This window comes from Bubalus kerabau, chromosome 23 (assembly GCF_029407905.1).
Source record: "Bubalus kerabau isolate K-KA32 ecotype Philippines breed swamp buffalo chromosome 23, PCC_UOA_SB_1v2, whole genome shotgun sequence".
Classification (NCBI taxonomy): Eukaryota; Metazoa; Chordata; class Mammalia; order Artiodactyla; family Bovidae; genus Bubalus; species Bubalus kerabau.
Window position 1 is genome coordinate 10565336 of NC_073646.1, and position 23627 is coordinate 10588962.

A 23627-nucleotide genomic window follows, 5' to 3' on the forward strand; every position below is an offset into this window, starting at 1 on the left:
AGGATGGGGAGCGAGGGTTAGAAGGATAGCGAATTGGGAAAAAGGGGAGATAGACACCAGGCAAATAAATTTAACTTTCCCCATCTTCTGCCAACATTTCTATACCTTTTTCCATTTGCTGCTTTTCCTTCCTTCCTTCCCACAAAGCCCACATCATACCCTCCCTCTCTTTCTCCCCAGCTCCTAAGCTAAATTACTCTAGTATTTGTAATAGCTTCCTGGGCAGTGGAGGCAGAGTGAGAAAGGGTGGTTAGGAAACTCTTGAGATAGGCGTATGCAGTGAAAGTTTTGACTCCAGGAAAGTTAGGACTTGATTTACTGGCAATAGGGAGCCATAAAAGGCTTCTGAGTGAGTGATGATAGTAATGTGTTGATGGTAGTGGTCTGGTGGTACCTAACACTTATGCTTACTCTTTGTAAGTTCCTGTTCTAAACACTCTACACACAGAAACTTATTCAGTTCTCATAGTCATCCCACAAGGCAGGTGTGATTATTATTCCCATTTTGTACACATGGAAGCCAATGTAACTACCATTGAGGAGGGACATTTGTAGCCTGCTAATCACGGTGTGTGTTATCACATTGAATCTTTCCCAAAACAGAGGAAGTAGCTACTGTCAGTATCTTCATTTAACAAATGAGGATATCAAGATTTAGAGAGATTGAAGCATCTACTCAAGGCTGCATTAGCGATAGTAACAGGCAGGTCTGAAATTCTAGCTTAGGTCTTTCTTATTTCAAAGTCCTTACTTTTAACCACAAGAACAATAATATCTGGAGTGGGGAGGTTTGCGAAAGCTTAAGCTGAGAGACTGTTTTGCAGCCTTAAAAAGACCTACAGGTTTCAGACAAGGACAGAACTCTTTACGGAGGGGTGTTTCCTTTTTTTTTTTTCTGGTGGAGTGAGGTAAAGGATCCCTTCTTCCCAGGTTCACCACTGTCTCAAGCACAGGCTTTGCTGGATTAGGAAAACAATGCCTCCTCTTCTTTTCAGGATGCAGCCCCTATTAGGAAGTAACAACTTCTTTGTGACAACCTAGAGGGGTGGGATGGGGTGTGAGATGGAAGAGAGAGGCCTTTTGTATACCTGTGGTTGACTCATGTTGATGTATGGCAGAAAAGCAATTATCCTGCAATGAAAAATAAATACATTTTAAAAACAAAGAAAAAGTCAAAATAAGGAGGGGAAAAAGAAAGAGTAACAACTTAGCTATCAGAGTTCAGGCTGGATACCTGCGCCCATTTGCCCTCTCGGCTGGGCACACTTGCACAGTGTATAACCTGTACAGATGTTCTTAGTGGCCCTTTTCCTGGTATCCCAAGAATCGCATCACTTAAGAGGTCTGGCATGCACATGGCTAGTCTCTCCCCAGCGCATAGTTAACTCAGCATCGTGCCTGCATGCGTCCGTGCGTGCTCACCTGCTAAGTCATATCCAACTCTTTGCGAACCCATCACTGTATGTAGCTCGCCAGGCTCCTCTGTCCACGGGATTTCTCAGGCAGAAAACGGAGAGGAGCAGAAACTGCGTGTGACTCAAAAATTATAGAACTGAGAACCTACCTTCTTCCTTTCCTATGGAAGAAGCAGAAATGCTTAGGCCTGAAAGTATTCACATTCCCTCAGAGCTTGAGGCAGTAATGAATGATTTGGGCTTTTTTCCAAATCACTTAGGATTCATTTCCCCCTTAGGGGCATCTACACAGGAAGTGAGAGCAAGTGGAGAAGGCAGCTTCCTCCTCAAATCTGTGCTCCTGGGCCTTCGGTCGTCTGAGACATCCCGAAGTATTACAGTGGCCTCCACGTGTATAAATTGGGAATAATAATCTTGCCTGCCTTGTGGGATGACTGTGAGAGTTGAATAAGTTTCTGTGTGGAACGTATTTAGAGCAGGATTGCAATAAGCATTCAGTAAGTGTTAGGTACCACCCGGCCACGACCATCCACACCATCATCATTATCATATTCATTGTCATCATCACCACCATCATGCCCTACTCAGAAGCCTTTTATGGCTCCCTATTGCCTGTAAAGTGAAAGTATCAGTTGTTCCGTTGTATCCAACTCTTTGCGACCTCATGGCCCGTAGGCCGCCAGGCTCCTCTGTCCATGGAATTCTCCAGGCAAGAATACTAGAGTGAATTGCCAGTCCCTTCTCCAGGGGACCTTCTCGACCAAGGGGTCACACCCAGGTCTCCCACATTGTAGGCAGATTCTTTACTGTCTGAGTCACCAGGGAAGCCCAGTTGCCTGTAAAATGAAGTCTGAACTTTCCCCAACACGAAACTTTTACTGAAGACATCTGTTTCAAGAGTTTCCTAGCCATCTTTTCCCCACTCTGTCCCCACTACCCAGGAAGCCCTCTACTTTCATCTCTCAGACTCTGCCCCCCATCTTTCAAGGTCTGGCTCCAGGATCCCTGCCTCTGGGAAACCCTCCCTGACTACCCCAACCCAAAATACACCCTCCTCTTACCTCTTACTATGATAGCTATCTTTCCCTTGGCTATAAGACATGCTCCACTTCATGTAATTAACCAGAAAGGGAAGGCTACTCACTCCAGGATACTTGCCTGGAGAATTCCATGAACAGAGGAGCCCAGCAGGCTAGAGCACTTGGGGTTGCAAAGAACCACACATGACTGAACCACTAACACTTTCACTTTATTGAGTCTTCACTCTATCCCAGCTACTGCGTTGATTGCTTTAAATGCAGAGCCTCCAATCCTCACCATCCATCCCTGGGTTGTAGGTACTATTTATTCTCATTACACAGATGAGGAAACAGGGGCCCAGAGAGGTTAAGTAGACCTAAGATTGTACAGCTAGTGGGGTGAGGGGAGTAGAGCTGGAATTTAAACTCAAATCCCTGACAACTCTGGGCTTCCCTGGTGGCTCAGCTAGTAAAGAATCTGTACAGTCCATGGGGTTCCAAAGAGTCAGACATGACTGAGTGACTTTCACTTCACTTTCAAGACAACTCTGCTATGCTGCAATGTACTGCTTTATAGCAATAGAAAAGTTTGCATGGATATATATCATGCCTTTAATTAGATTAAGAGCCCATGAAGCTTCAGTCTTCCTTCATTCATTTGATCATTCGTTCAGCACACATTTATTGAACCCCAGTGTGTGCCAAGTCTGAAGGGTCACAGTTCCCTGATGCCCAGTCCAAGGCCAGGCATACAGTAAGCATTTGGTGAGAAATAGTTGATTGACGATGCTTTTTCTTGTCTGGGCAGCGGAATTGGACCAGTACGTCTTCCAGGACACCCAGCTGGAGGGCCTGAGCAAAGACATTTTCAGTAAGTTGACCAGTTCTTGTTGTCTTTTTAACTTTTTATTTTATATTAGTTTCCCTGCTGGCTTGGCCAGTAAAGAATCTGCCTGCGATGCAGGAGACCTAGGTTTGATCCCTGGGTTGGGAAGATCCCCTGGAGAAGAGAATGGCTACCCACTCCAGTATTCTTGCCTGGAGAATTCCATGGAGAGAGGAGCCTGGTGGGCTACAGTCCACGGGGTCGCAGAGTTGGATGCAACTGAGTGACTTTCACTTTCACTTTGTAGGTTAGAGTACAGCTGATTAACAATGTTGTGATAGTTTCAGGTGGACAGTGAAGGGACTCAGCCATATACCCATTCTCCCCCAAAGCCCCCTCCCATCCAAGCTGCCACATAACATTGAGCAAAGTTCCGTGTGCTATACAGTAGGTTCTTGTTGGTTATCCATTTTAAATATAGCAGTGTGTACATGTGATCTCACACTCCCTAACTGTCCCTTGGTGGGCGGGGGCGGGCAGTTCTTGGCTCAGCCTGCATTTCCTTCCTTGTTCCTGGGGGAGCACTGTAATACCCGAGGACCACCCTCAATGAGTGATCACATTCCCTCCCAACGGAGTGTCAATGGGGCCTCACCTTGGACATCTACTGACTATGTGTTGGTGTCTTTGGTTTTTCCCCAAAGTCGAGCACATAGGATTGGAAGAAATAATCAGCGAGAGTGTGGAGGTGCTGGAGGAAGCAGGGCAGAAAAGTCAGAAAAGACGTGAGTGAGCCCCCACCCCATCCCTCCCCAACACCCTCCTCCCCATCCCCACTGTCTGATCTGACCAAGCCTTGCTTGACTCCTGGCCCTGCCTTAGCTCTAAAACCTGGGATGGCTCCCAGTTGCTTCCCTCGTTGATTCCTGTCTGCTCGGCCTGGGCTTGGGAGTCCTCCCACCTCTCCCCTCACTCCTGCTCCCTAGTGACACAGGGAGGAAGCTGATTGCCCAGGATCAACTGGCCCCTCTCCTGCTGGGTCTCTGCCCCTGGCTATTTTGGGGTCCAAATGGACCTCTGGGCTCTGGCTTCTCTTTCATCCTTAGTTGTCACCCCCTGTTTAAGGAAGAGCTCTTCAAGCACAATTTTTCCCCAGCAAGATCTGGGTTTGAGTCCTGGATCTGTTATTTATAGTCCGTGTGAACTTGGGCAAGTACCTGCATCTCTCTGAGCCTCTTGTCAGTCTTCCTGCCTCCTTAATCTGCCCTCACCTGGCAGCTAACGTGGGCTTTTAAATACAAATCAGATCATATTGCTGCCCTGCTGACCTTCTGGGTTTCCCCAATGGCTCAGCAGTAAAGAATCCACCTACCATGCCAGAGACTCCTTTGGTTGAATCCCTGGGTCAGGAAGATCCCCTGGAGGAGGAAATGGCAACCCACTCCAGTAATACTTGCTTGGAGAATCCCATGGACTGAGAAGCCTGGCAGGCTGCAGTCCATGTGTTCTCAAAGAGTCGAACATGACTGAAGCAACTGACACACATGCATACTGACCCCCCAATGGCTACAAAATACACACTCCAAGGCCTGCATGACCTGGTGCTTCCCATCTCTCCAAACGCACTGTGAGTCTCCAGGTTCCAGTCACTATGCCTTCTTTCCATTCCTGTGACCCATGTATCCTTTCCAGCCCCAGGGCCTTTGCACGTGCTGTTCTCTCTCTCTGAGATGTACCTACCCCCACCCCCAACTTCTTCCCAGTATGGGCTTGGGAATCTCTCAGGTCTTGGCCAACATGTCACCTCCTCCTGAAAGCCTTCCTTGACTACGCTTTCCATATAACTTACCTCGCCTATTTTCACCTTGTTTTTGTCTCTCTGTCTCTGTAGCACTTGTCACAATCTGGATTTATTTTATTTATTGCCTTTGCTTAGTTCCCCCACCATGAGGACCTAGTCCTTCTTATCACTTCATCCCCAGCATGTGGCTGGCATGCAGGAGCACCTCAATAACTATCCATTGAATGAAAATTTCCATAAAATGGGTGTAACAGTTGATCAAGTGCTTACTATGTGCCAGACCATGTATAAGCCCTGAACCTTTGAACAGGTAAACAGGTGCATGACATACAAATTCAAAATGTGCAAAGAATATTCATTGGGAAAAAAGTCTCCCTCCCACCCTTTTCCCCCAGTCCCTCATTCTCCCTCTCTGAAGACAACCTGTGTTGCCAGTTCCCTTTTGGTGTTGTTAGAAATATTCTATTCAGGCACTTTTCTGGTGGTCCAGTGGTTAAGACTCCACACTGCTAACGCAGGGGCGTGGGTTCGATCCCTAGTCAAGGCAACTCAGATCCCACAGGCCATGCAGTGTGACCCAAAGATTAAAAAAAAAAAGAAATATTCTCTTTGTCTAAAAGTCACCTCTTAAAAAATATTTTTTCATGCAAATGACCACCTCCACTCTTTCTTCATGTAATGTGTCTGGGAGGTTATTTCTGTAGCACTGTTGGGAAGCGCATGGTCCTGCCTTCAGGGAATGTCCCTTCCTTTCTTCTTTCTTTTCCTTCCTTGCTCCCTCCCATCCTTTCTCTCTACCTTTCTCTTTTTCTCCTTCCCTCCTTCTTTCTTTCTTTTCATTTCATAAGAATTTCCCCTAATATTTTATTATGGAAAACTTCAACATGCAGTAAAGGTGACAGGGTTGTGCTACAAGCAACCGTGTACCCACGCTTGCATCCTACCATCGGTGTTTGGCTGTATCGGGTTTGACACATCTCTAGCCACCCCTCTATTCATCCACCCATCCATCCACGTTACTTTTGGAGCATTTCAAGGTAGACTGCAGACGCCAGGTACCACCCCATACATCCTTCAGTGTCCTCATTATTTTTAGGGTATTTCACTGGGGGATGAACTATAATTTGCTTCATCAGCCTCTTGCTAAGGGACACATAGGGGTTTTCTCTCATGTGTTACATGCTTAATACTCACTCACTGATTTCCAATGCACTCCTACAAAGTGGGAATCACTGCCCCCGTTTTAGAGATGAGAGGTCAAAGGCTCAGAGATGCTGTGTTGCAGATATACACAGCTAGGAAGGCTCCAAAGGCAGGTTGTTTTTTATTATTATTATTGTTATTTTTTTAACTCAAACTTCTCTTAGGAATTCCGTGATTCCGTTGCAGGAGGTGAGGGTTCGATCCCTGCTCAGGGAAATAAGATCCCACAGGCCTTGCAGTGCTGCCAAAAAAGTTTAAAAACAGAACAAAACAAACCTCCTCTGTGTCCCCTCTGTGGTTCTGCCTCTCCCTGTGCTTCATTGCCCCGGCTGTTTCAAGATGGGGTTCCGGCTCAAGCAGATGAGTCGGGGCAGAAATGGTTGGGGGCAGGGGAGGGAAAGGGACCGCAAGGCCACTTCCCAGTCACTTAAGGCAAGGCCTGCTGAGGTCCGGAGCCCCTCCGGCCTTGGAACACCCCTGCCCTGGGGCTGATGACCGTGGGGTTCTCTCTGCAGCCTTCCCAGAGGAGCTGCCTGTGGATCTGAAGCACCGGAAGCTAGGTGAGCAGGGCAGGTGGGCAGGAAAGCGGGGGCCCCTTCAGGTTCACACGGAAACTGGCATTTGAAAGTCGGGGTTCAGAGAGGTGAAGCCGCTTGTCCGAGATCACACAGCAAGTGAGAGGCGAGGCTGGGATTCAAACCGAGGTCATAATTCCATAGCCCATTGCTCTGAAATTCAAGGACTGCTGGGAGATTCCGCTCCTCCTATGAAGCCCCGCCAATGATGCTTCCCTCCTCCTAACTCCGAGTCAGAGCTGAGACCCCCACCCCCCTCCCCCACCACCTAGTTCCACTGCGCCTGCAGGTCACATGTCTCCTTGCAGAGTATAGTCACCTTGGATTGGCTGGTTACCCTGTGCCCTCCCGCCCTCCTTACAGGCCCCATGCCTCAGTGAGCCTCTTCCTCCAGCTCACCATTCCCCAGCCCCACCACCAACCAGATGCTTCCTCCCCTCCCCTCCCTTCCTCTCCCCCGCCTTCCTCTCCCCAGCCTTCCTCTCCTCTCCCTTCCTCTCCCCTCCCCTTCTCCTCCCCTCCCTTCTCCTCCCCTCTCACTTGGTTGTTTTAGCAAAGCTGGGGTAACCAGCCTCTCTGTGGGAAACAGATTGAGGAATGAAAGCCTCCGAGTCTGATGGAGGAAGCCTGGTCTCTGCCCTCAGCAAACTCTAATCTGATGGAGAAGTCAGGGATCCTGCCCACGAAGATGATGGAGAAATAGTCTCTGTCTTCACAGAGCTTCCAGTCTGATGGAGGGAGGCAAGTGTCCACCCTCCAAGGACTCGCAATTAAACAAAGGAGATAAAATTCTGCCTCAGACTGATGGGCAGTGTTGGGGTCTCTTAGGGTCCCTGGGGGCTCAGTGACTGGCTGTAGAGAGGGTGACAGGGGCCTGGGCTAACAGGCCTGCCCGCCCCTAGGTTTCCATGGTAGGAAGCACTCAGGACCCAGCCATAAAGAGGAGGCTGGGGCTGGGGACTGCCTAGCACAGAGCAGTTGCTGAAATGAAACCAGCTTCACCCAGGCCTGAGGACAGGTGTTTCCTTCCACTGCCAGCAGAGAGATCCACCCTGCCCTCCTCCACCCCCAAGAAGGCCCCTCCAGACACCACCCCCCGCCCAGATCTCACCCAGCCTCTAACACGCCCCCCTTCCTCACAGCCGAGCCCCTCACCATGCCTGTGGTGACTGGCACTTTCCTGGTGGGGCCAGTGAGCGACTCCTTGGTTCAGCCCTGCCCGCCACCTCCTGCTCTGTTCAACACGGAGCCAGCATCCAGCCAGACCCGGCTGAAGGACGCGGGTATGTTAGGGGCTCCAAGAGGGTGGGCTTCCCCGTTCCCTGGAGGTGCCCCAGGAGTGGCTATGGCAGCAGGGATGGAATTCCTCTCTTTGCCAGTGTCTCCTCCACGTCTGTCCCAGCCATTCTGGTCCTCGGGTCCCCATCCACTCAGTCTGTGCTGGAGAATATGCCTGGGAGGAAACGCATCCCTGGGAATCCCCTCCAATCAGGGAATTCACCCACCAGCCCTGTGCGTTCATCAGTTATCAGCTGAGCACCCTGTCTGCGACAGCTGCTTTGCTGGGTGCCAGCAGTACCGCCAAGGGCAGGCCGACACGGCTGCGGCTGTCTCGTAGACCCGAGCCCTTTGTAAGGGAGTCAGATATTCACTGGGGCTTCCCTGGTGACTCAGACGGTAAAGAATCTGCCTCCAATGCAGGAGACCCGGGTTCGCCAGGGAGGGAATGGCAACCCACTCCAGGATTCTTGCCTGGAGAATTCCATGGACAGAGGAGCCTGGCGGGCTACAGTCCATGGGGTCACAAAGAGTCATGACTGAGCGACTAACACTTTCACTTTTTTTTCCCACTAGATATTAACTCAGATGTTAGTGAAGGGACTTCCCTGATGGTCCAGTGGTTAAGACTCTGCACTTCCAATGCAGGGGGGCGGGGCTGATCCCTGGACCAGGGATCTGGGAACTAAGATCCCACATGCTGTGTGTGGTGCTGCCGATAATAATAATAATAATTTTTCTAGATAATTGAAATATGTATATATATATATTTTTTAAGATTTTAATGGAGAATCCAAAATCACCTTCTCTGTCTCTTGTAGCGCCTCCTTCCAGTTCCTTGTTGAGCTGCCTGAGTCTTCCTGTGGGACCCATTCAGATTATCCCCACTCTCCCCACTCTGCCTCAGGGGCTCTGGCCGATCTCAGGGACTGGGACGGGGGTCTCCAGTATACTCATCTACCAAAGTGAGTGTGTGAACCTGGGCTCCTCGCCTCCTCTGCCTGTGACCTGACTGCTCCTGTATCCCATACCCCCCTCCCCCACTCCCACCCAGGTATTTGACAGGTGTAGCCTAGCACCTTCTCATGATCTTCCTTCCCCAGAACACCCTTCTCTGTCCCCATTTCCCAAAAATCAAAGCAGAGGAGCAAAGCTCCCCAACATGGTCCGAGTGGACCCACCACCCACAAAATGGCTAAGTGGCCTTTTTTGGGTCACTTTCCCCCACTAAGCCTTCTTTAAAAAAAAAAAAAAAACTTTATTATATTTTAAAATCATGACATCATTGCATGCTAATTAACAAGCCAAACAACAATAAGAGATACTCACAAGAGTTCCTGAGTCTCTCGCTCACTCTTTTAGTATGCCGTTGTGAACAGTTCAGTATGCATGCTTGTACAGCTTTCTCTGAACTGCCTTGTTTCCAGGTCAGCAAAGTGGTCCCTGCTGACCTGCCCCATTGAAGGGTTGTAGATTGTCCAAGGGAAGGGATGCGTTGGGCTCTCAGGGAGAGAGAATGCACGTAGGAGATGCTTCCGTTCGATTCAAGAACTTCCTCTGAAAGTTGCTCGCCAGTTTTTGTATAACGAACTGGTGCTCCAGGAGCAAGAGATATCGAGGAAAACGAGCTCTGACCACATAGTGGGAAAGTGCCTAGTAGCATTTGCCCTTAAGCTCCCTATGAGATGATTGTTTCCATTTCACAGATGGGAAAACCAAGGCTCTAGGAGCTAGCTGTAATTCCAGAGTTCTTTCCTCAACTCCATCCTGAAATGACTTCCTTGGGAAGTTTCCATCCCTTTTCCCCAGCCCCCCTGCCCCACAGCCTTATTTGAGGAAGGGGTGACCCAAGTGGGCTCCTAGCTGATTCTATACTCCTTTCCCCTCTCCTGTAGGTGAGATGCCCCCAGCCAGCCAAACACCCCCCTCCAGCGGGCCTGCTGTCCAGAGCCTTCCCAAGTCCCCAGACCGGCCTGGCTCCGCCAGCCCCTTTGCCCCATCTGCCACCGACCTCCCCAGCATGCCCGAACCGGCCCTGACCTCCCGTGCAGGCCTGACAGGTAAGAATCAGCTGGACCTCTGAGAGTTACCGGAAACAGAACTAAAGGTTCTGGGGAAGGAGTGGCCTGAGACAACAAGATCCACCCACAGAGCTGCCTGCAGGGACTGGCAAGTTGTGTTTGTACAAAACAGGACCGGGTGTCCTGGGAGGTGGGTGCAAGGGAGGGTGGGCGAGGGGAACAGCAGGAGAATCCATGTCCAATCTCAGCAGCTTGTTACATGGCAGGAAAACAGGCCCAGTGCAGCCTGATCTGAATTGCCGGCAGAACCTGGAGATCTTGATTTTAGCATACATATTGTGATTTCTGAAACACTGGTGAAAATTTTAAAAGTACAGCTGGCCAAAGAAAGACATCTTTGAGTAGGATACAGCCTTAGGTCACCACCTGGGGACACTCAGCCCATGTCAGTTCTGCCCTTGGCATACTCGAGGGACTGATGACCCAGAGGGAGGGAGGTCCCCCGGGTGCCCCTCACCCTAACTCTAACACCAGCTTCTTCCCCTCCAGAGGATGAGATGTCCCCCAGCAAATGCCCAGCAGCTGGCGGGGCCTCCAGCAAACTTCCCAAGTGGCCTGGTGAGTGGTGTCAGGGTCCCTTACTTGTTGGCTCATTCATTCATTCATTTGGGTGCTCATTTGGTCCCACCATCATCCCATCATTCATTCCACCAGTTACACCTACACTTAGAGAAAGGTTTACTGAGGACCTGTCCCCCGTGAGCCCATGCTATGTGTCAGCATTTTCTTGTTTGCAAAGCTGGGAGAATGCAGGAGGGAAGGGTGGGTGACAGAGAGTGGATGAAGGCAAGAATGGGTGATGAGTGTGAGAGGGTAGAAATGAAAGGGCAACTTACAGAATGGCCAGACGGCTGAGTTGGACTCTGTCCCAGACACACTTACAGGCGCATGAGATGTACTCAAGTCGCCAACGACCCCAGTATGATCCCCGTTTTACAGGTGAGGAAACTGAAGCATAGGGGGTACCTCACATGCTCAAGAGAACAATAAAAAGTTGAACCAGATTCATGGATTCTACTATCTTAGCTCTTAACACCCCTCCCGCCATGGCCTCCCTACGGTGAGCAAATAGAAGAATGTTAGCAACAAGGTCCTGCTGTCTGGCACAGGGTCTTGCTCAATGTTATGTGACAACCTCAATAGGAGGGGAGTCTGGGGGAGAATGGATCCATGTACATGTCTGGCTGAGTTGTTTTGCTGGGCATCTGAAACTACCGCAATATCGTTGATCGGCTATACCCCAATATAAAATAAAAAGTTAAAAAACAATGAAGGCTAGCGAGTGAATGGAGTGGATAGATAATCAAGTGAGATGAGGGTATGACTGGGTGTAAGAAGGAATGAATGAGTGTCTGGATAACTGAGTGAGGCCACTAATCAAGAACGTGCTTAGGGAAGGCTGAGATGAATGGATGAAGAAGCTAGTGACGGGGGCCGGGCTGGCCTCACAGTGGCCAGTCCTGCCACGAGCATCCTCCTCTCCCCCCACCCCATATACCCTTTGACCTGCGCAGAGAGCGTGGAGCAGTTCTACCAGTCACTACGGGACAAGTACCAGGCCCAGCCCACCAGCCCGGAAGGCACCCTGGTGGAGACGGACCTGGTGAGGGTGAGGCTGGAGAAGAGCAGCGGGAAGAGCCAGGAGAGAGAGCTGGCCACCCTGGACTGGGCAGAGCGGCAGCCGGCCCGAGGGGGTCTGGCCGAGGTGCTGCTGGCTGCCAGCGACTGCCAGCAGCCCCGAGAGACGCGGGTGATCGCTGTGCTGGGCAAAGCGGGACACGGGAAGAGTCACTGGGCACGGGCCGTGAGCCGGGCCTGGGCCCACGGCCAGCTGCCACAGTACGACTTTGTCTTCTGTGTCCCCTGCCATCGTTTGGACCGTCCGGGGACCTCCTACCGCCTGCAGGATCTGCTGTCCTCCCTGGGCCCGCAGCCGTTGCCAGTGGACGATGAGGTCCTCAGTTACATCGCGAGGAGGCCCAACCGCATCCTGCTCATCCTGGATGGCTTCGAGGACCTGGAAGCCCACGATGGCTCCCTGCACAGCGCAGGGGGCCCCGGGTCGGCAGAGCCCCGCTCCCTCCGGGGGCTGCTGGGGGGCCTCCTCCAGCGCAAGCTGCTGCGGGGCTGCACCCTGCTGCTCACGGCCTGGCCCCGGGGCCGCCTGGCCCAGAGCCTGAGCAAGGTGGACGCCCTGTTTGAGGTGGCCGGCTTCTCGGTCCAGCAGGCTGAGGCCTACGTGAGGCGTTACTTTGAGTTGGAGGGGACCGCTGAGCACCAAGAGAGGGCCGTGGCGCTCCTGCAGGCCCAGCCGTTCCTCCTGAGCCACAGCCACAGCCCCACCGTGTGCCGGGCCGTGTGCCAGCTCGCAGAGGCCCTCCTGCAGCGGAGCGATGGAGCCCAGCTGCCCTCCACGCTCACGGGCCTCTACGTGGGCCTGCTAGGCCCAGCAGCTCGCGACGGACCCCCGGGGGCCCTGGCGGAATTGGCCAGGCTGGCCTGGGAGCTGGGCCGTGCGCACCAGAGGGCCCTGAAGGCGGGCTGTTTACCGTCGGCAGAGGCGAGGGCCTGGGCTGTGGCCCAAGGCTGGTTGCGGCCCACCCCGGGGGCCCCGGAGACGGAGCTGGCCTTTTCCAGCTTCCTCCTGCAGTGCTTCCTGGGGGCCGTGTGGCTGGCTCTGAGCGGCGAAATCAAGGACAAGGAGCTGCCGCAGTATCTGGCCTTGACCCCGAGGAAGAAGCGGCCCTATGACAACTGGCTGGAGGGCGTGCCGCGCTTCTTGGTGGGACTGGTCTTCCAGCCTCGCGCCAGCTGCCTGGGGGCCCTGGCAGGCCCGGCGGCAGCCACGTCGGCGGACAGGAAGCAGAAGGTGCTCACGAGGTACCTGAAGCGTCTGCAGCCCGGGACGCTGCAGGCGGGGCGGCTGCTGGAGCTGCTGCACTGTGCCCACGAGGCGCTGGACCCCGGGCTCTGGCAGCACGTGCTGCAGGGGCTCCCTGCCCACCTCTCCTTCCTGGGCACACGGCTCACGCCTCCCGACACCCACGTGCTGGGCAGCGCCCTGGAGGCTGCGGGCCGAGACTTTTCCCTGGACCTCCGCAGCACTGGCGTCGACGCCTCCGGACTGGGGAGCCTCGTGGGACTCAGCTGTGTCACCCGTTTCAGGTGGGGGCCGGGGACAGGAGAGGGGGCTCCTTGGCCTTGGGCGCCTGCAGGGCGTCTTGGTGCTGTGTCCAGTGCTGACTCCATGGGGGGTCTCATTTAGAATGAATGCCAGCCAGATGAGGGCAGACGTGATTCCATCCTTTTTTTTAAGATGAGGAAGCCAAAGCTCAGAGAGGGACGGTAGCTTGCCTGAGGTCACACAGCCAGGGAAGGACAGCATCATTCTTTCAACCAGAATGTGAAGACCGGCCTTAAGCCAGGCACTGGGCCACGTCTAGATCTAAGACTGATCTGGGTTTGAATTCATTTTCTTTTCTCCATCCCTTGGAGATGGAAACCCCATCAAGCCCGCATTTTGTCATGGTGGGATTAAGGCCATAGCCTCCCTCAACCTCCCTGCCTCCAGTCTCCTGTCCCACTCCATGTTATATTCCACCATCAGCACAGTCTCCCTAGAAATTGCATCTGATCATACTCTATCCTTGCTTCCAATCTTTCAGAGGCACCCTACCTCCCTCAGGATGAAGTAAAAATTCCTTAAATTAAGGAATCTAAATCCTTTGGTGATCTGTTTGGTCATTTAATCACTAGAGGATCTCCTCCACCTTGCCCCTAAGCATAATTTACCCATGCGGTAAGGTTGACAACATTGTCATTCAAGTGAGAATTTTCCACTGAGCTTCCTGGTAGCCAAAGCAAAAAGGGAAATAAAACCCTTGGGAGAGTTGAGTAAACGGAAGAAGTGATAAGGGCTTGAGTGGTCATGCAAGACTCCCTAGAGGAAGGAGGGGTTGTGTTGAGGAAGGAAAGTATCTGAACAGGTAGGAGGTTCCTTCATGGAGCTGCTCCCCCTCCCCCATTATGGTCTAGCCCGGTCACCGTGCCCGGGTCTGAGGCCCTTCCTTCACAGGGCTGCATTGAGTGACACTGTGGAGCTGTGGGAGTCCCTGCAGCAGCGTGGGGAGGCCAAGCTACTCCGGGCAGTGGAGGAGAAGTTCACCATCGAGCCTTTCAAGGCCAAGTCCATGAAGGATGTGGAAGACCTTGGCAATCTCGTGCAGATCCAGAGGTGAGGGGGAGGGGACATGGGAGGTGGCCCAGGCCACACAGGACTTAATGTTAAGTTCGTCATGAGCACTTCCAGTGCCTCCTCTTTTGAGGGAACCTCCCATGCCCCTCTCCATCCCTGGGCAATGACCATCTAGAATCTCTCACTGCGGTCACCACTCAGGCAGAAACCCCAGGATCTATCACTGTGTCTACTTCCGAACTTGCCATGATGGACGAACTTCTTTCCCAGCTAAATCTAAGGACACACTTTGAGGGACTTCCTCGGCGATCCAGTGGTTAAGACTCTGCCTTCCAGTTCAGGGGGCATGAGTTTGATCCCTGGCCAGGGACCTTAAGGCCCCACATGCTGCGAGGTGCAACCAAATTAAAAAATAAATAAATAAATACAGCCAAGGAGATAGTCTCTCCTGCTAAGTGTTTGTCCAGTCATACAAGTGACACCAGGGCTACATTTCAAGGCAGCCGGGACCAGTATCCCCATTTTATAGATGGCAGAGGTCTAAGGTTGAGATGGTAGAGGAGACACGACTGCAGGATGGGTGTCATTCCCTCCTTGCTTCATCATGCATTGTTTGAGCACCTATTGTGCTCTATCTGGGGAGGATGTGGGTAGTGCCTCCTCTAAGGCTCTTTTGTGTGAAACACACAGTGATGCCTTAACAATATCCTTTTTGGAGGTTCTTTTCTTTTTAACAAGGGGACAACAGAAGCCTGAGGAAGGCTGTCCTTCCAGGGAATTCTGGGTCCTGGGGCACTAAGACCCAGAGGAAGGGGCTCAGTGACAGTACAGTGCCAGCTCTCCACTGACGTTGCCATTCTCTCCAGGACAAGAAGCTCCTCTGAAGCAGCAGCTGGGGAGCTCCCTGCTGTCCGAGACTTAAAGAAGCTGGAGTTTGCGTAAGCCAAGGGGTGGAGCGTCTCGGGTTCCCATGAGGTTTCTCCTCTAGCATTAGCTGGGCTGATGCCACCAGAATGCAGATCAGCCCTCAGAATTATTCTTATCCTCTTGTCCTCCCCCACCACTCTGGAAACCAGCTTCCAGCAGCTGGGGCATGGCCAGCCCAGGCTAGTCCTGGAGGGTCTCACGGGTGAAGCTAATTGGCTCATTTGCTGGTGAAGATGCTCATTCATATCCACTCATTCAACAGATCTACTCCTATGGCCAAGGCCACTGTTCTCAATCAGCTTGCTGTCTGGTGTAAAATTACCACCTGCTGCTGTGATTAGTGGCTGGAAACTCAAGGGCTACGAGAATCAGACTTAGGGGGCTTCCTGGAGCAGGTGATTGAAGCACTGAAGCTAGGCAAAGGAATAGGAATGAACCATGCTGGGTGGAGAAATTGTTATTATCTCCCCATTGTACAGAAGCAAACACTGAGGCCTTAGAGAGTATAAATTGTTTGTCCAAAGTCACAAATGTCAGATCAGCCTGGCTGGCTCTTGCTCCAATGCGGGAAAAAGCTAAATTCATAGTTGGACCTTGCTAGGGATTTTAAACCATCTGACGATTAGGAAGGAATTATTAAGCACCTACAGTGTACTCAGTGCCTTTTGTTTGTAATCTCATTAATTTTAAGAGCTGGGAGATATTCATTATTGCCCCCATTTTACAGATGAAGAAACTGAGGCCTAGTGAGATTAAGTAACTTGCCCAGGGTCCTTGATGGGGTACCCACAAGCTGCCTGCTCCTCTTGATCATTGCTCCCCTGGCCCTCCAGAAAAAGCCAAGCATTTCTTCTTTTGAACAGAGAGAGACAAGATGCCAAATTTGTGCAGAGGTTAAAGAAAAAAAAGTGTTGCTGAAAAGAGGAAACATGAAAACAAGTACCAAGGACCCATTCTGGCTTTGAATTATTTTCAGCTTCAAAAGCCCCTAGCTTGAGGTCGGAACTGTGCTCTGGGGAGCAGCAGCCGTGGGGTAGAACACAATCCAAAACCCGGAGGCTAGCCACCTGCAGGCCAGAAGCCCTGAGAACTTCTGAGGAAAGAAGGAAGGGACTATTTTGGGTGTATGACTGGCAGCTACCATGTCCGGTAACCTGTTGGTCTCACCTGCCTATAGATGAGGCCGCTCAGCCACTCGGAACCCAGCAGGGGCTGTGCTGGTGGACGCTTCTCCCGATTCAGGCCCCCTTTACCTCTTCAGCCTTGCCTCCTGCACTCTGCAGCCACGTGCATCCTCTTGATGGTTTTCAACCTCACTAGGTCTGGTCCATGGAGAAGGCAATGGCACCCCACTCCAGTACTCTTGCCTGGAAAATCCCATGGACGGAGGAGCCTGGTAGGCTGCAGTCCATGGGGTCATGAAGAGTTGGACACGACTGAGCGACTTCACTTTCACTTTTCACTTTCATGCATTGGAGAAGGAAATGGCAACCCACTCCAGTGTTCTTGCCTGGAGAATCCCAGGGACGGGGGAGCCTGGTGGGCTGCCGTCTATGGGGTCACACAGAGTCGGACACGACTGAACCGACTTAGCAGCAGGTCTGGTCCAACCCCTGGGCCTTTGCACTGGCTGTGCCTTCTGCCCAGGACTCTTTTCCCCAGGTGTCTGCATGGCCCATGACCACATTTTCTTCTGGTTTTCAGCAAGAGAGATCTTTTCTTCTTTAAAAAAAACTTTAAAACATTTTCATTTATTTATTATATTTGGCTTTCCTAGATCTCAGTTGCAGCCCGAAGGATCTCTGTTGCATCACGCAGGATTTTTCCTTGCAGTGTACAAGCTCTCTAGTTGTGGCACACAGGCTTCGTTTTTCTGTGGCGTGTGGGATCTTAGATCCCCCGCCAGGGACTGAACCTGTGTCCCCTACACTGCAAGGTGCAGTCTTAACCATTGGACCACCACGGAAATCCCTGAGAGAGGCCTTTGCTGTCTCCCATATTTGAAAGTACAGCTCTGCCCCGCTCGCGCTGGACTATTCTCTGTATCACTTATAATCTCCCGTACCGGACAGTTTACCAGTTTCTCTGATTATCCATCTTGCCTCTTGGTATGTTAGCTCCACGAGGGCTTTGACTTTTGTCTGTTTCGTTCACGGTGATCTGCGTTGCCAGGTTTGGTGGGCCTGGCGCCCGATAGGCAAGCAATCAACATTTAGTAAATGAATTCCTTAATCTTTTAAAAACCCTTCAAGACTGGGACTGACTTTGAGAAGACTGAGACTCAGAGATGAAGGGATTTGTCCAAAAGGTCCCAGAGAAGCTAAGTGAAAAGTGTTAGTCACTCAGTCATCTCCAACTCTTTGCGACCCCATGGACTATAGCCCACCAGGTTCCTCTGTCCGTGGAATTCTGCAGGCAAGAATACTGGAGTGGGTTGCCATTTCCTTCTCCAGGGGGTCTTCCCAACCCAGGGATGGAACCCAGGTCTCCTGCGTTGCAGGCACATTCTTTATACCATCTGAGCCACCAGGGAAGCCAGCCCAGATTCAGGTCGAATTTCTGATCCCCCTCTCGTGACCTTTTATTAAGGCTGATGATTCCCAGGCTTTGGGGTTTCAAAGATTGAGAATATTTCAAAGTGAATTTCAGTGACTCTGTGAAGTTACCATCTTTTAATTTATATCAGGTATGTTCATTCAAACAAGAGAAATAACCACTGATGGCACCATAATTTTATCAAAAATGAAGCATTATGATGTCAAAAAAGTTCAAAGGATATAACTTCAGAATAAAAGATGGTTCTTTACCTTGAGTAATTTAACCGTATTAAAAAGAGAGAGAGAGCCCTTTGCCATCTTTATTTTTCTCATTCCCTTGAAGTCTGTTCTAAATGTCCATCCAGGCTGTGTGGCCTTACGTGAGTGAGTTAGCCTCTCTGTGCCTTGGTTTCCCCGTCTGTAAAATGGGACTAAGAAGGGCTCCTAGTTCAGAGTCATTGTGAGGATTAAATGAGAGCTGCGTGATGAACCCGGCATGTTCTTGGCATATAAAAAGTGCTCAAGAAATTGTTCTGTTTGTTATGAAATAGCAATGGAAAATATGTAATTGTCTTTCTCAGGGCTGGAGGTGGGTCCTCAGGCCAGCATCTGGGAACCATTTCCCCAGGCCAGGGTGGGAGAAGGGTGTACGTGGATAATGGCAGGAGTGAGGCCTGGCTCCCCACGCAGAGATGAAGGCTGGGGAGCCCCCAGCTGGGAACCCAGCAGGTCTCTTGAGTGGGTTTTGTGAAATCTGCCTGAAGTAGAAAGGATTGGGGTCCCACCAGGAGGGCAGGGAGGAGGTAAGGTCTCAGGTGGGCCTGCCTTCTGTGGGGTTGAATAGAGAGGCCATGGCTGTTTCAGGGTCTTGACTCTGCTCTTTGCCTCCTAGGCTGGGCCCTGTCTTGGGCCCACAGGTTTTTCCTAAACTGGTGAAGATCCTTGAGGCCTTTACTTCCCTTCAGCATCTGGAGTGAGTATAAACCCTGGAATTTCTCCAAACCCTGGCCCTGTTTGTCTCCTTCTCCCTGCTTCCTTAGTGTGGCTGGTGTGAGTGACCGGGTGCCCCCACTTCAGGGAAGGGACGAGAGATGGAAACAATAAAAAGAAGTTGAATCCTTTTGTGACCTTTGACTCTTTTTCCCTCTTGTGCTGCTCCCAGCAACCCCACGGGGGATGTAGGGGTGAGGAATGTGATCCCAGTTGTACAATTCAGGTCTTGAGAGGTTGGGGAACTTGCCCCAGCTCATGGGGCTCCCAGGAAGGAAAACAGAGATTCAGATCCATGGGGAGTCAGAGCCTTGTCCCCTGATTGGCCACCTGGTGCTCCCAGGTGATGAAGACGCTCTCATATTCTCAGAGCTCAGCTGCATCTGGCCATGGTGTGCCCAGGAGTCGGGGGACCGGAGGAGGCTGCTGCTGGCTTGGAGGGTGGGGGAGGGTCAGGTGGCCTCTGGGGTGCTGGCTGATGCCCCCCATCTGATTCTACCTGCAGCCTGGACTCACTGAGCGAGAACAAGATTGGGGACGAGGGTGTCGCCCAGCTCTCAGCCACCTTCCCTCAGCTGAAGGCCCTGGAGACACTCAAGTGAGTGGGCTGGGCTTGCTCTTCCTGCTGAATTTGTCCCCAAAGTCCCGCCTTTTCTTTCATTCCCTCATCCATTCAATCATGCATCTGTTTAGTCATGCACCCACTCATTCATTCATTCAGTCAGTCATTTCTTTAATCAGCCATTCTACTAATCATTTATTCATTTAATCAACAAATATGTAAGAAGCACCTATTATGTGCAGACACAGTTCAATGCCCTGGAGACCCAGCTTTTAGCAAAGCAAAGTCCCTGGCCTCAGAGATCTTCTAGGGAGGGGAGACAATAAACCAACAAACAACCATCATAATTGTGAAGTGTGCAGTAATGAATGTAAGCAGTGTCTAATGAGAGAAAGTTAGACTGAGGGTGAGAGCTAAGTTAGGATTTATCAGTAAAAGATTGTTAGTAAAATAGTAAATTTTGATTTAACAAAAAACTGTTCTGGGTTTGGGGGAGTGGGAGATGGATGAGGCAGGAGGGTCAGCATGATTTTTTTTTACTGAACCTAGAGGGATCGTTAAACTTCATGCACACTCTACTCTACAACCATGATCAGGGAAGCCACAGAATTCACCAGAACCAATTAGGGATTTCCTTGATGGAGGGACACTGAGACTTCTTAAGTAATTTAGAGTGTTTAAGGAGATAATATGAGTGAGCTAGATTTCACTCTTATCTCCCTTCCTTCCTTCTTCCCTTCCCTGATTCCTCCCTCCATCTCTGTCTCCTACATTCCCTTCCCCACTTAGGTATCTTCTGAGCACGTCCTAGGTACTTTGCACGGCTCTAGGCACACGTTTACAGTAATGAACAAAACAGACCCGACCCTTCACCTCAAGGAGCTCAAACAAATAATGTGAATCCTTATGTAATGACAGTCCTGAAAAGTGGTCCAGAGGGAAAAGAAGGGATGCTATGAACTCATAGAACAGGTGTGGGAGGAGTGCAGTCTCTCTCACCTGCATCCTCACCCCGTCATCCCGCTCAGCCTCAGCATGTGACTGGCATCCTTTCACTGGTCCACTTTACCCTCAGTGCCCCTCACACAGTTCAGCACCCACTGCTCTGTCTTGCGTTTGCTGCCCTGGGCCACCCTGTGAGGAAGCGGAGGTCCCCAGCTCTGCCCAAGCCTGGGGCATGAGCGCTGGTGGGTAGGGGCATTCAGGTTTGGCCCTGAGCCCTCCCCCTCGTTGCCCCCCTGCAGCTTGTCCCAGAACAACATTACCGACGTGGGTGCCTGCAAGCTGGCCGAGGCTCTGCCCGCGCTGGCCGCGTCCCTCCTCAGGCTGAGGTGAGTGGGGTCCCCGTCCGTCAGGTGCTGAGCTGGTGGGCCGGGGGTGGGCAGAGAGCTCCCTTGGTTACCGGCCGCGAGGTCCCTGGAAGCAGTCGCTACAGGCTGTTCTGTTGGGCTGGTGTTGCACAGTTTGGTGGGGTTGGGGAGTGGGGGGCACCGACCTAAAACCCAACATGAACACACCCCGCTGGAGATGGGCGATGCCACCACCCTGGACAAGAGGGTTAGCAGCCCCCGGAGGAAGGGCAAATTCTGGGCAAGTCGTTTTCTCATCCCAAGTCTCTGTTTCCTCATCTGGAAAATGGGTACCATCTCTATGGCCTACAGAAAACGCCTGGTGCAGTGCCTGGCTCTGGTGCTTAATAAATATTGGTCCTCCTTCCCCAGGGGATGGCAGGACTGAGCCTTTTCTGGAGTCCAGGGTTAGTGATTTCTGGAAGGCTGACCATGCACAGGCAGCCTTGGCTGGCTCTTGTCACTCAGACACCGGTCTGTGCCTACACTGCCACCTTCTGGTGAGGCTTGGAATAGCACATCTTGCTTTTGCTTGCTTCCAGCCTGGCCCCTGGACTTTCCCTTGTGGTTCTGCTGGTAAAAAATCCACCTGCAATGCGGGAGACCTGGGTTCGACCCCTGGGTTGTGAAGATCCCCTGGAGAAGGGAAAGGCTACCCACTCCAGTATTCTGGCCTGGAGAATTCCATGGACTGTACAGTCCATGGGGTCGCAAAGAGTTGGACAAGACTCAACGACTTTCACTCATAGCCTGGCCCCTGGTGGTACCCGGTACTGATGGTCTTTCCAGTCCATTAACCTTGCAGCCAGGGTCCCCGCGTGCCATTGCATAGGTTGTGTGCTGTGCAGCTTGTATAGTCTATGTTGGCACTGCCTAGAGTTGTGAGGGCATCTAAGATTCTTTAATATCAACCGTGGGCCAGAACTGGTGCTAGGAACTAGAGATATAGCTATGAACAAAACTAGCACAGGTCTTACTTTTGAGCTCCTTGCATAACAAATAAGCACATGAGGAAACAGTATTTAAAACGCTGATTCATGCTGGGAGGGAGGAAACTAACAAAGGCCAGGGAGAGGACAATAGGGAGGATTGAATTCACCAGGGAGGTCAGGAGAGCTCAGAGGAGGTGGCCCTCCCGCTTCTGTGGGATGCATATGCAAAGGGCCTGATGTGGGAGAGGGGTTGGGTCCTTCAGAGCCAGAAGCGGGGTGGGCCCCTGTGGCTGGATATAAGGAACTAGGCCCAGAGTGGGAGATGAGGCGAGAGAGGTCAGGGGAGGCCAGACCATACAGGGAGACCTTCATTAGGGTCAGGAGGGAGACTGGGGGTTTTCCGGTGTGAATGGAGAAGCAGGTGGGGCTGGTGGGGGTGATGTGTGACCTGACTGATACTTTAAAAAGCCTCACTCATATTGGGAGTTCCCTGGTGGCTGAGTGGTTAGGATTCTGGGCTTTCACTGATGCAGCCCAGGTTCTATCCCTGACTGGGAAACTGAGATCCTGGAAGTTGCACGGCATGGCCAAAAAATGAAAAAAAAGAAACCTCATATTTTAAGGACTTTAAGATGCCTTCCATTGGTAAGACATCATTAAGAGGACAAAACACTGTTAACTAAACAATGACATCCTTTGATTATCAGACACATTCTGATCTCAGTGATTTTCAGATGTGAACACGTACGTCTTGGCATCAGTGAAATATGGGAAGAATCCTCTCCCTGTGGGGGGGAGGAAGGGCCCCCTGGGATCTTAGGTCCATCCCAGAAAGAGATTGCCAAACCTCTCCCTGGTTCCTGCCCTGGTGCGAGCCGACTCATGACTTCAGGGGTCCCCAGAGTTTAGCGTGAATCCCTTTGCTGCAGTGTAGACCAGCTGCTTTTTCATGCAGTCCTGCAGTGCTGCTCTGAGGCCGGGTCAAGGCAAAGTCACGGCCTTGAAATCAGAACTGCAGCTGCACCTGGCTTGTTATAAGGACTCTTGTTAATGAGGCATCCGCAACACCCGTGGTTCTATTTTTGACACTGCTGATGGTGACTGAGTACCCTATAGAAAGCCAAGCCTGCCCAGTGACTCTGGGTCTCGCTCTTCCCTGCCATATCCCCAGTGCTGGGCGCACTACAGTAACTGATATAACCTCACAACCCCACCCCGGGAGATATAATAACCATAGTTAACAAGTAGTTCATTCCACGTGTCGGGCCCTGTTCTGGGTGTTTTACCAACATGAACTTATTTACTCTTCCCCACTATTACTCTAACATACCCATTTTATGGAGGTGCAAACTGAGTCACAGGGACGCTGAGTACTTGCCAAAAGTCAGGCAGCAAGCTGCAGAGCTGAGATTTGAACTTGAGGTGTCCCTGGCAAGAAGCTACCTCCACTCAGTCCTGCTGCTTCCCCAGACTCACTGAGTAACCACGGAGAAGTTACTCGGTTTTCCCCTCTGTCGAATGGGGCAGTAGTCCCAGCTGGTGTGTCTGCCGCTAGGCCCTGACCCCCCAGCACCCCCGGCCCCTGGCCTGACCTCTGTCTCCCACAGCTTGTACAATAACTGTATCTGCGACGCGGGAGCCGAGAGCCTGGCACACGCGCTTCCAGACATGGTGTCCCTCCGCGTGCTGGAGTGAGTGTGGGAGCCTGGGCCATGCGGGCAGGGCTTGGGAGGACTGGGGGTCTCTTGCTGGCATCCTGGGAAGGGCTGGTTGTCGAGAGCGTGGTGCTGGCCTTGGTCTGAGGCTGGATGGTCCCTAGGGCCAGGATCCACAATGGCTTTCTCTCCCCAGCGTCCAGTACAACAAGTTCACAGCCGCTGGGGCTCAGCAGCTTGCCGCTGGCCTGAGAAAGTGCCCTCAGGTGAAGACACTGGCGT

At 51.7% G+C, this 23627-nt stretch overlaps 1 protein-coding gene across 3 annotated transcripts in view; it reads left to right on the forward strand.

The window, feature by feature from the left end:
- Nucleotides 1-23627, forward strand: part of CIITA (class II major histocompatibility complex transactivator) — a 47059-nt gene that overhangs the window by 21064 nt on the left and 2368 nt on the right. For 2 of the 3 annotated variants that reach the window (XM_055562036.1, XM_055562037.1), the window contains 15 exons: nt 3243-3305; nt 3965-4045; nt 6780-6824; nt 7982-8122; nt 8939-9082; nt 10013-10177; nt 10688-10756; nt 11713-13363; nt 14274-14432; nt 15260-15331; nt 18750-18830; nt 19353-19445; nt 20654-20740; nt 23298-23381; nt 23542-23625. In XM_055562036.1, the coding sequence (XP_055418011.1) occupies nt 3243-3305; nt 3965-4045; nt 6780-6824; nt 7982-8122; nt 8939-9082; nt 10013-10177; nt 10688-10756; nt 11713-13363; nt 14274-14432; nt 15260-15331; nt 18750-18830; nt 19353-19445; nt 20654-20740; nt 23298-23381; nt 23542-23625 (3019 nt within the window). The remainder of the gene's footprint in view (nt 1-3242; nt 3306-3964; nt 4046-6779; nt 6825-7981; nt 8123-8938; nt 9083-10012; nt 10178-10687; nt 10757-11712; nt 13364-14273; nt 14433-15259; nt 15332-18749; nt 18831-19352; nt 19446-20653; nt 20741-23297; nt 23382-23541; nt 23626-23627) is intronic. The other variant, XM_055562038.1, reaches the window with a different exon arrangement.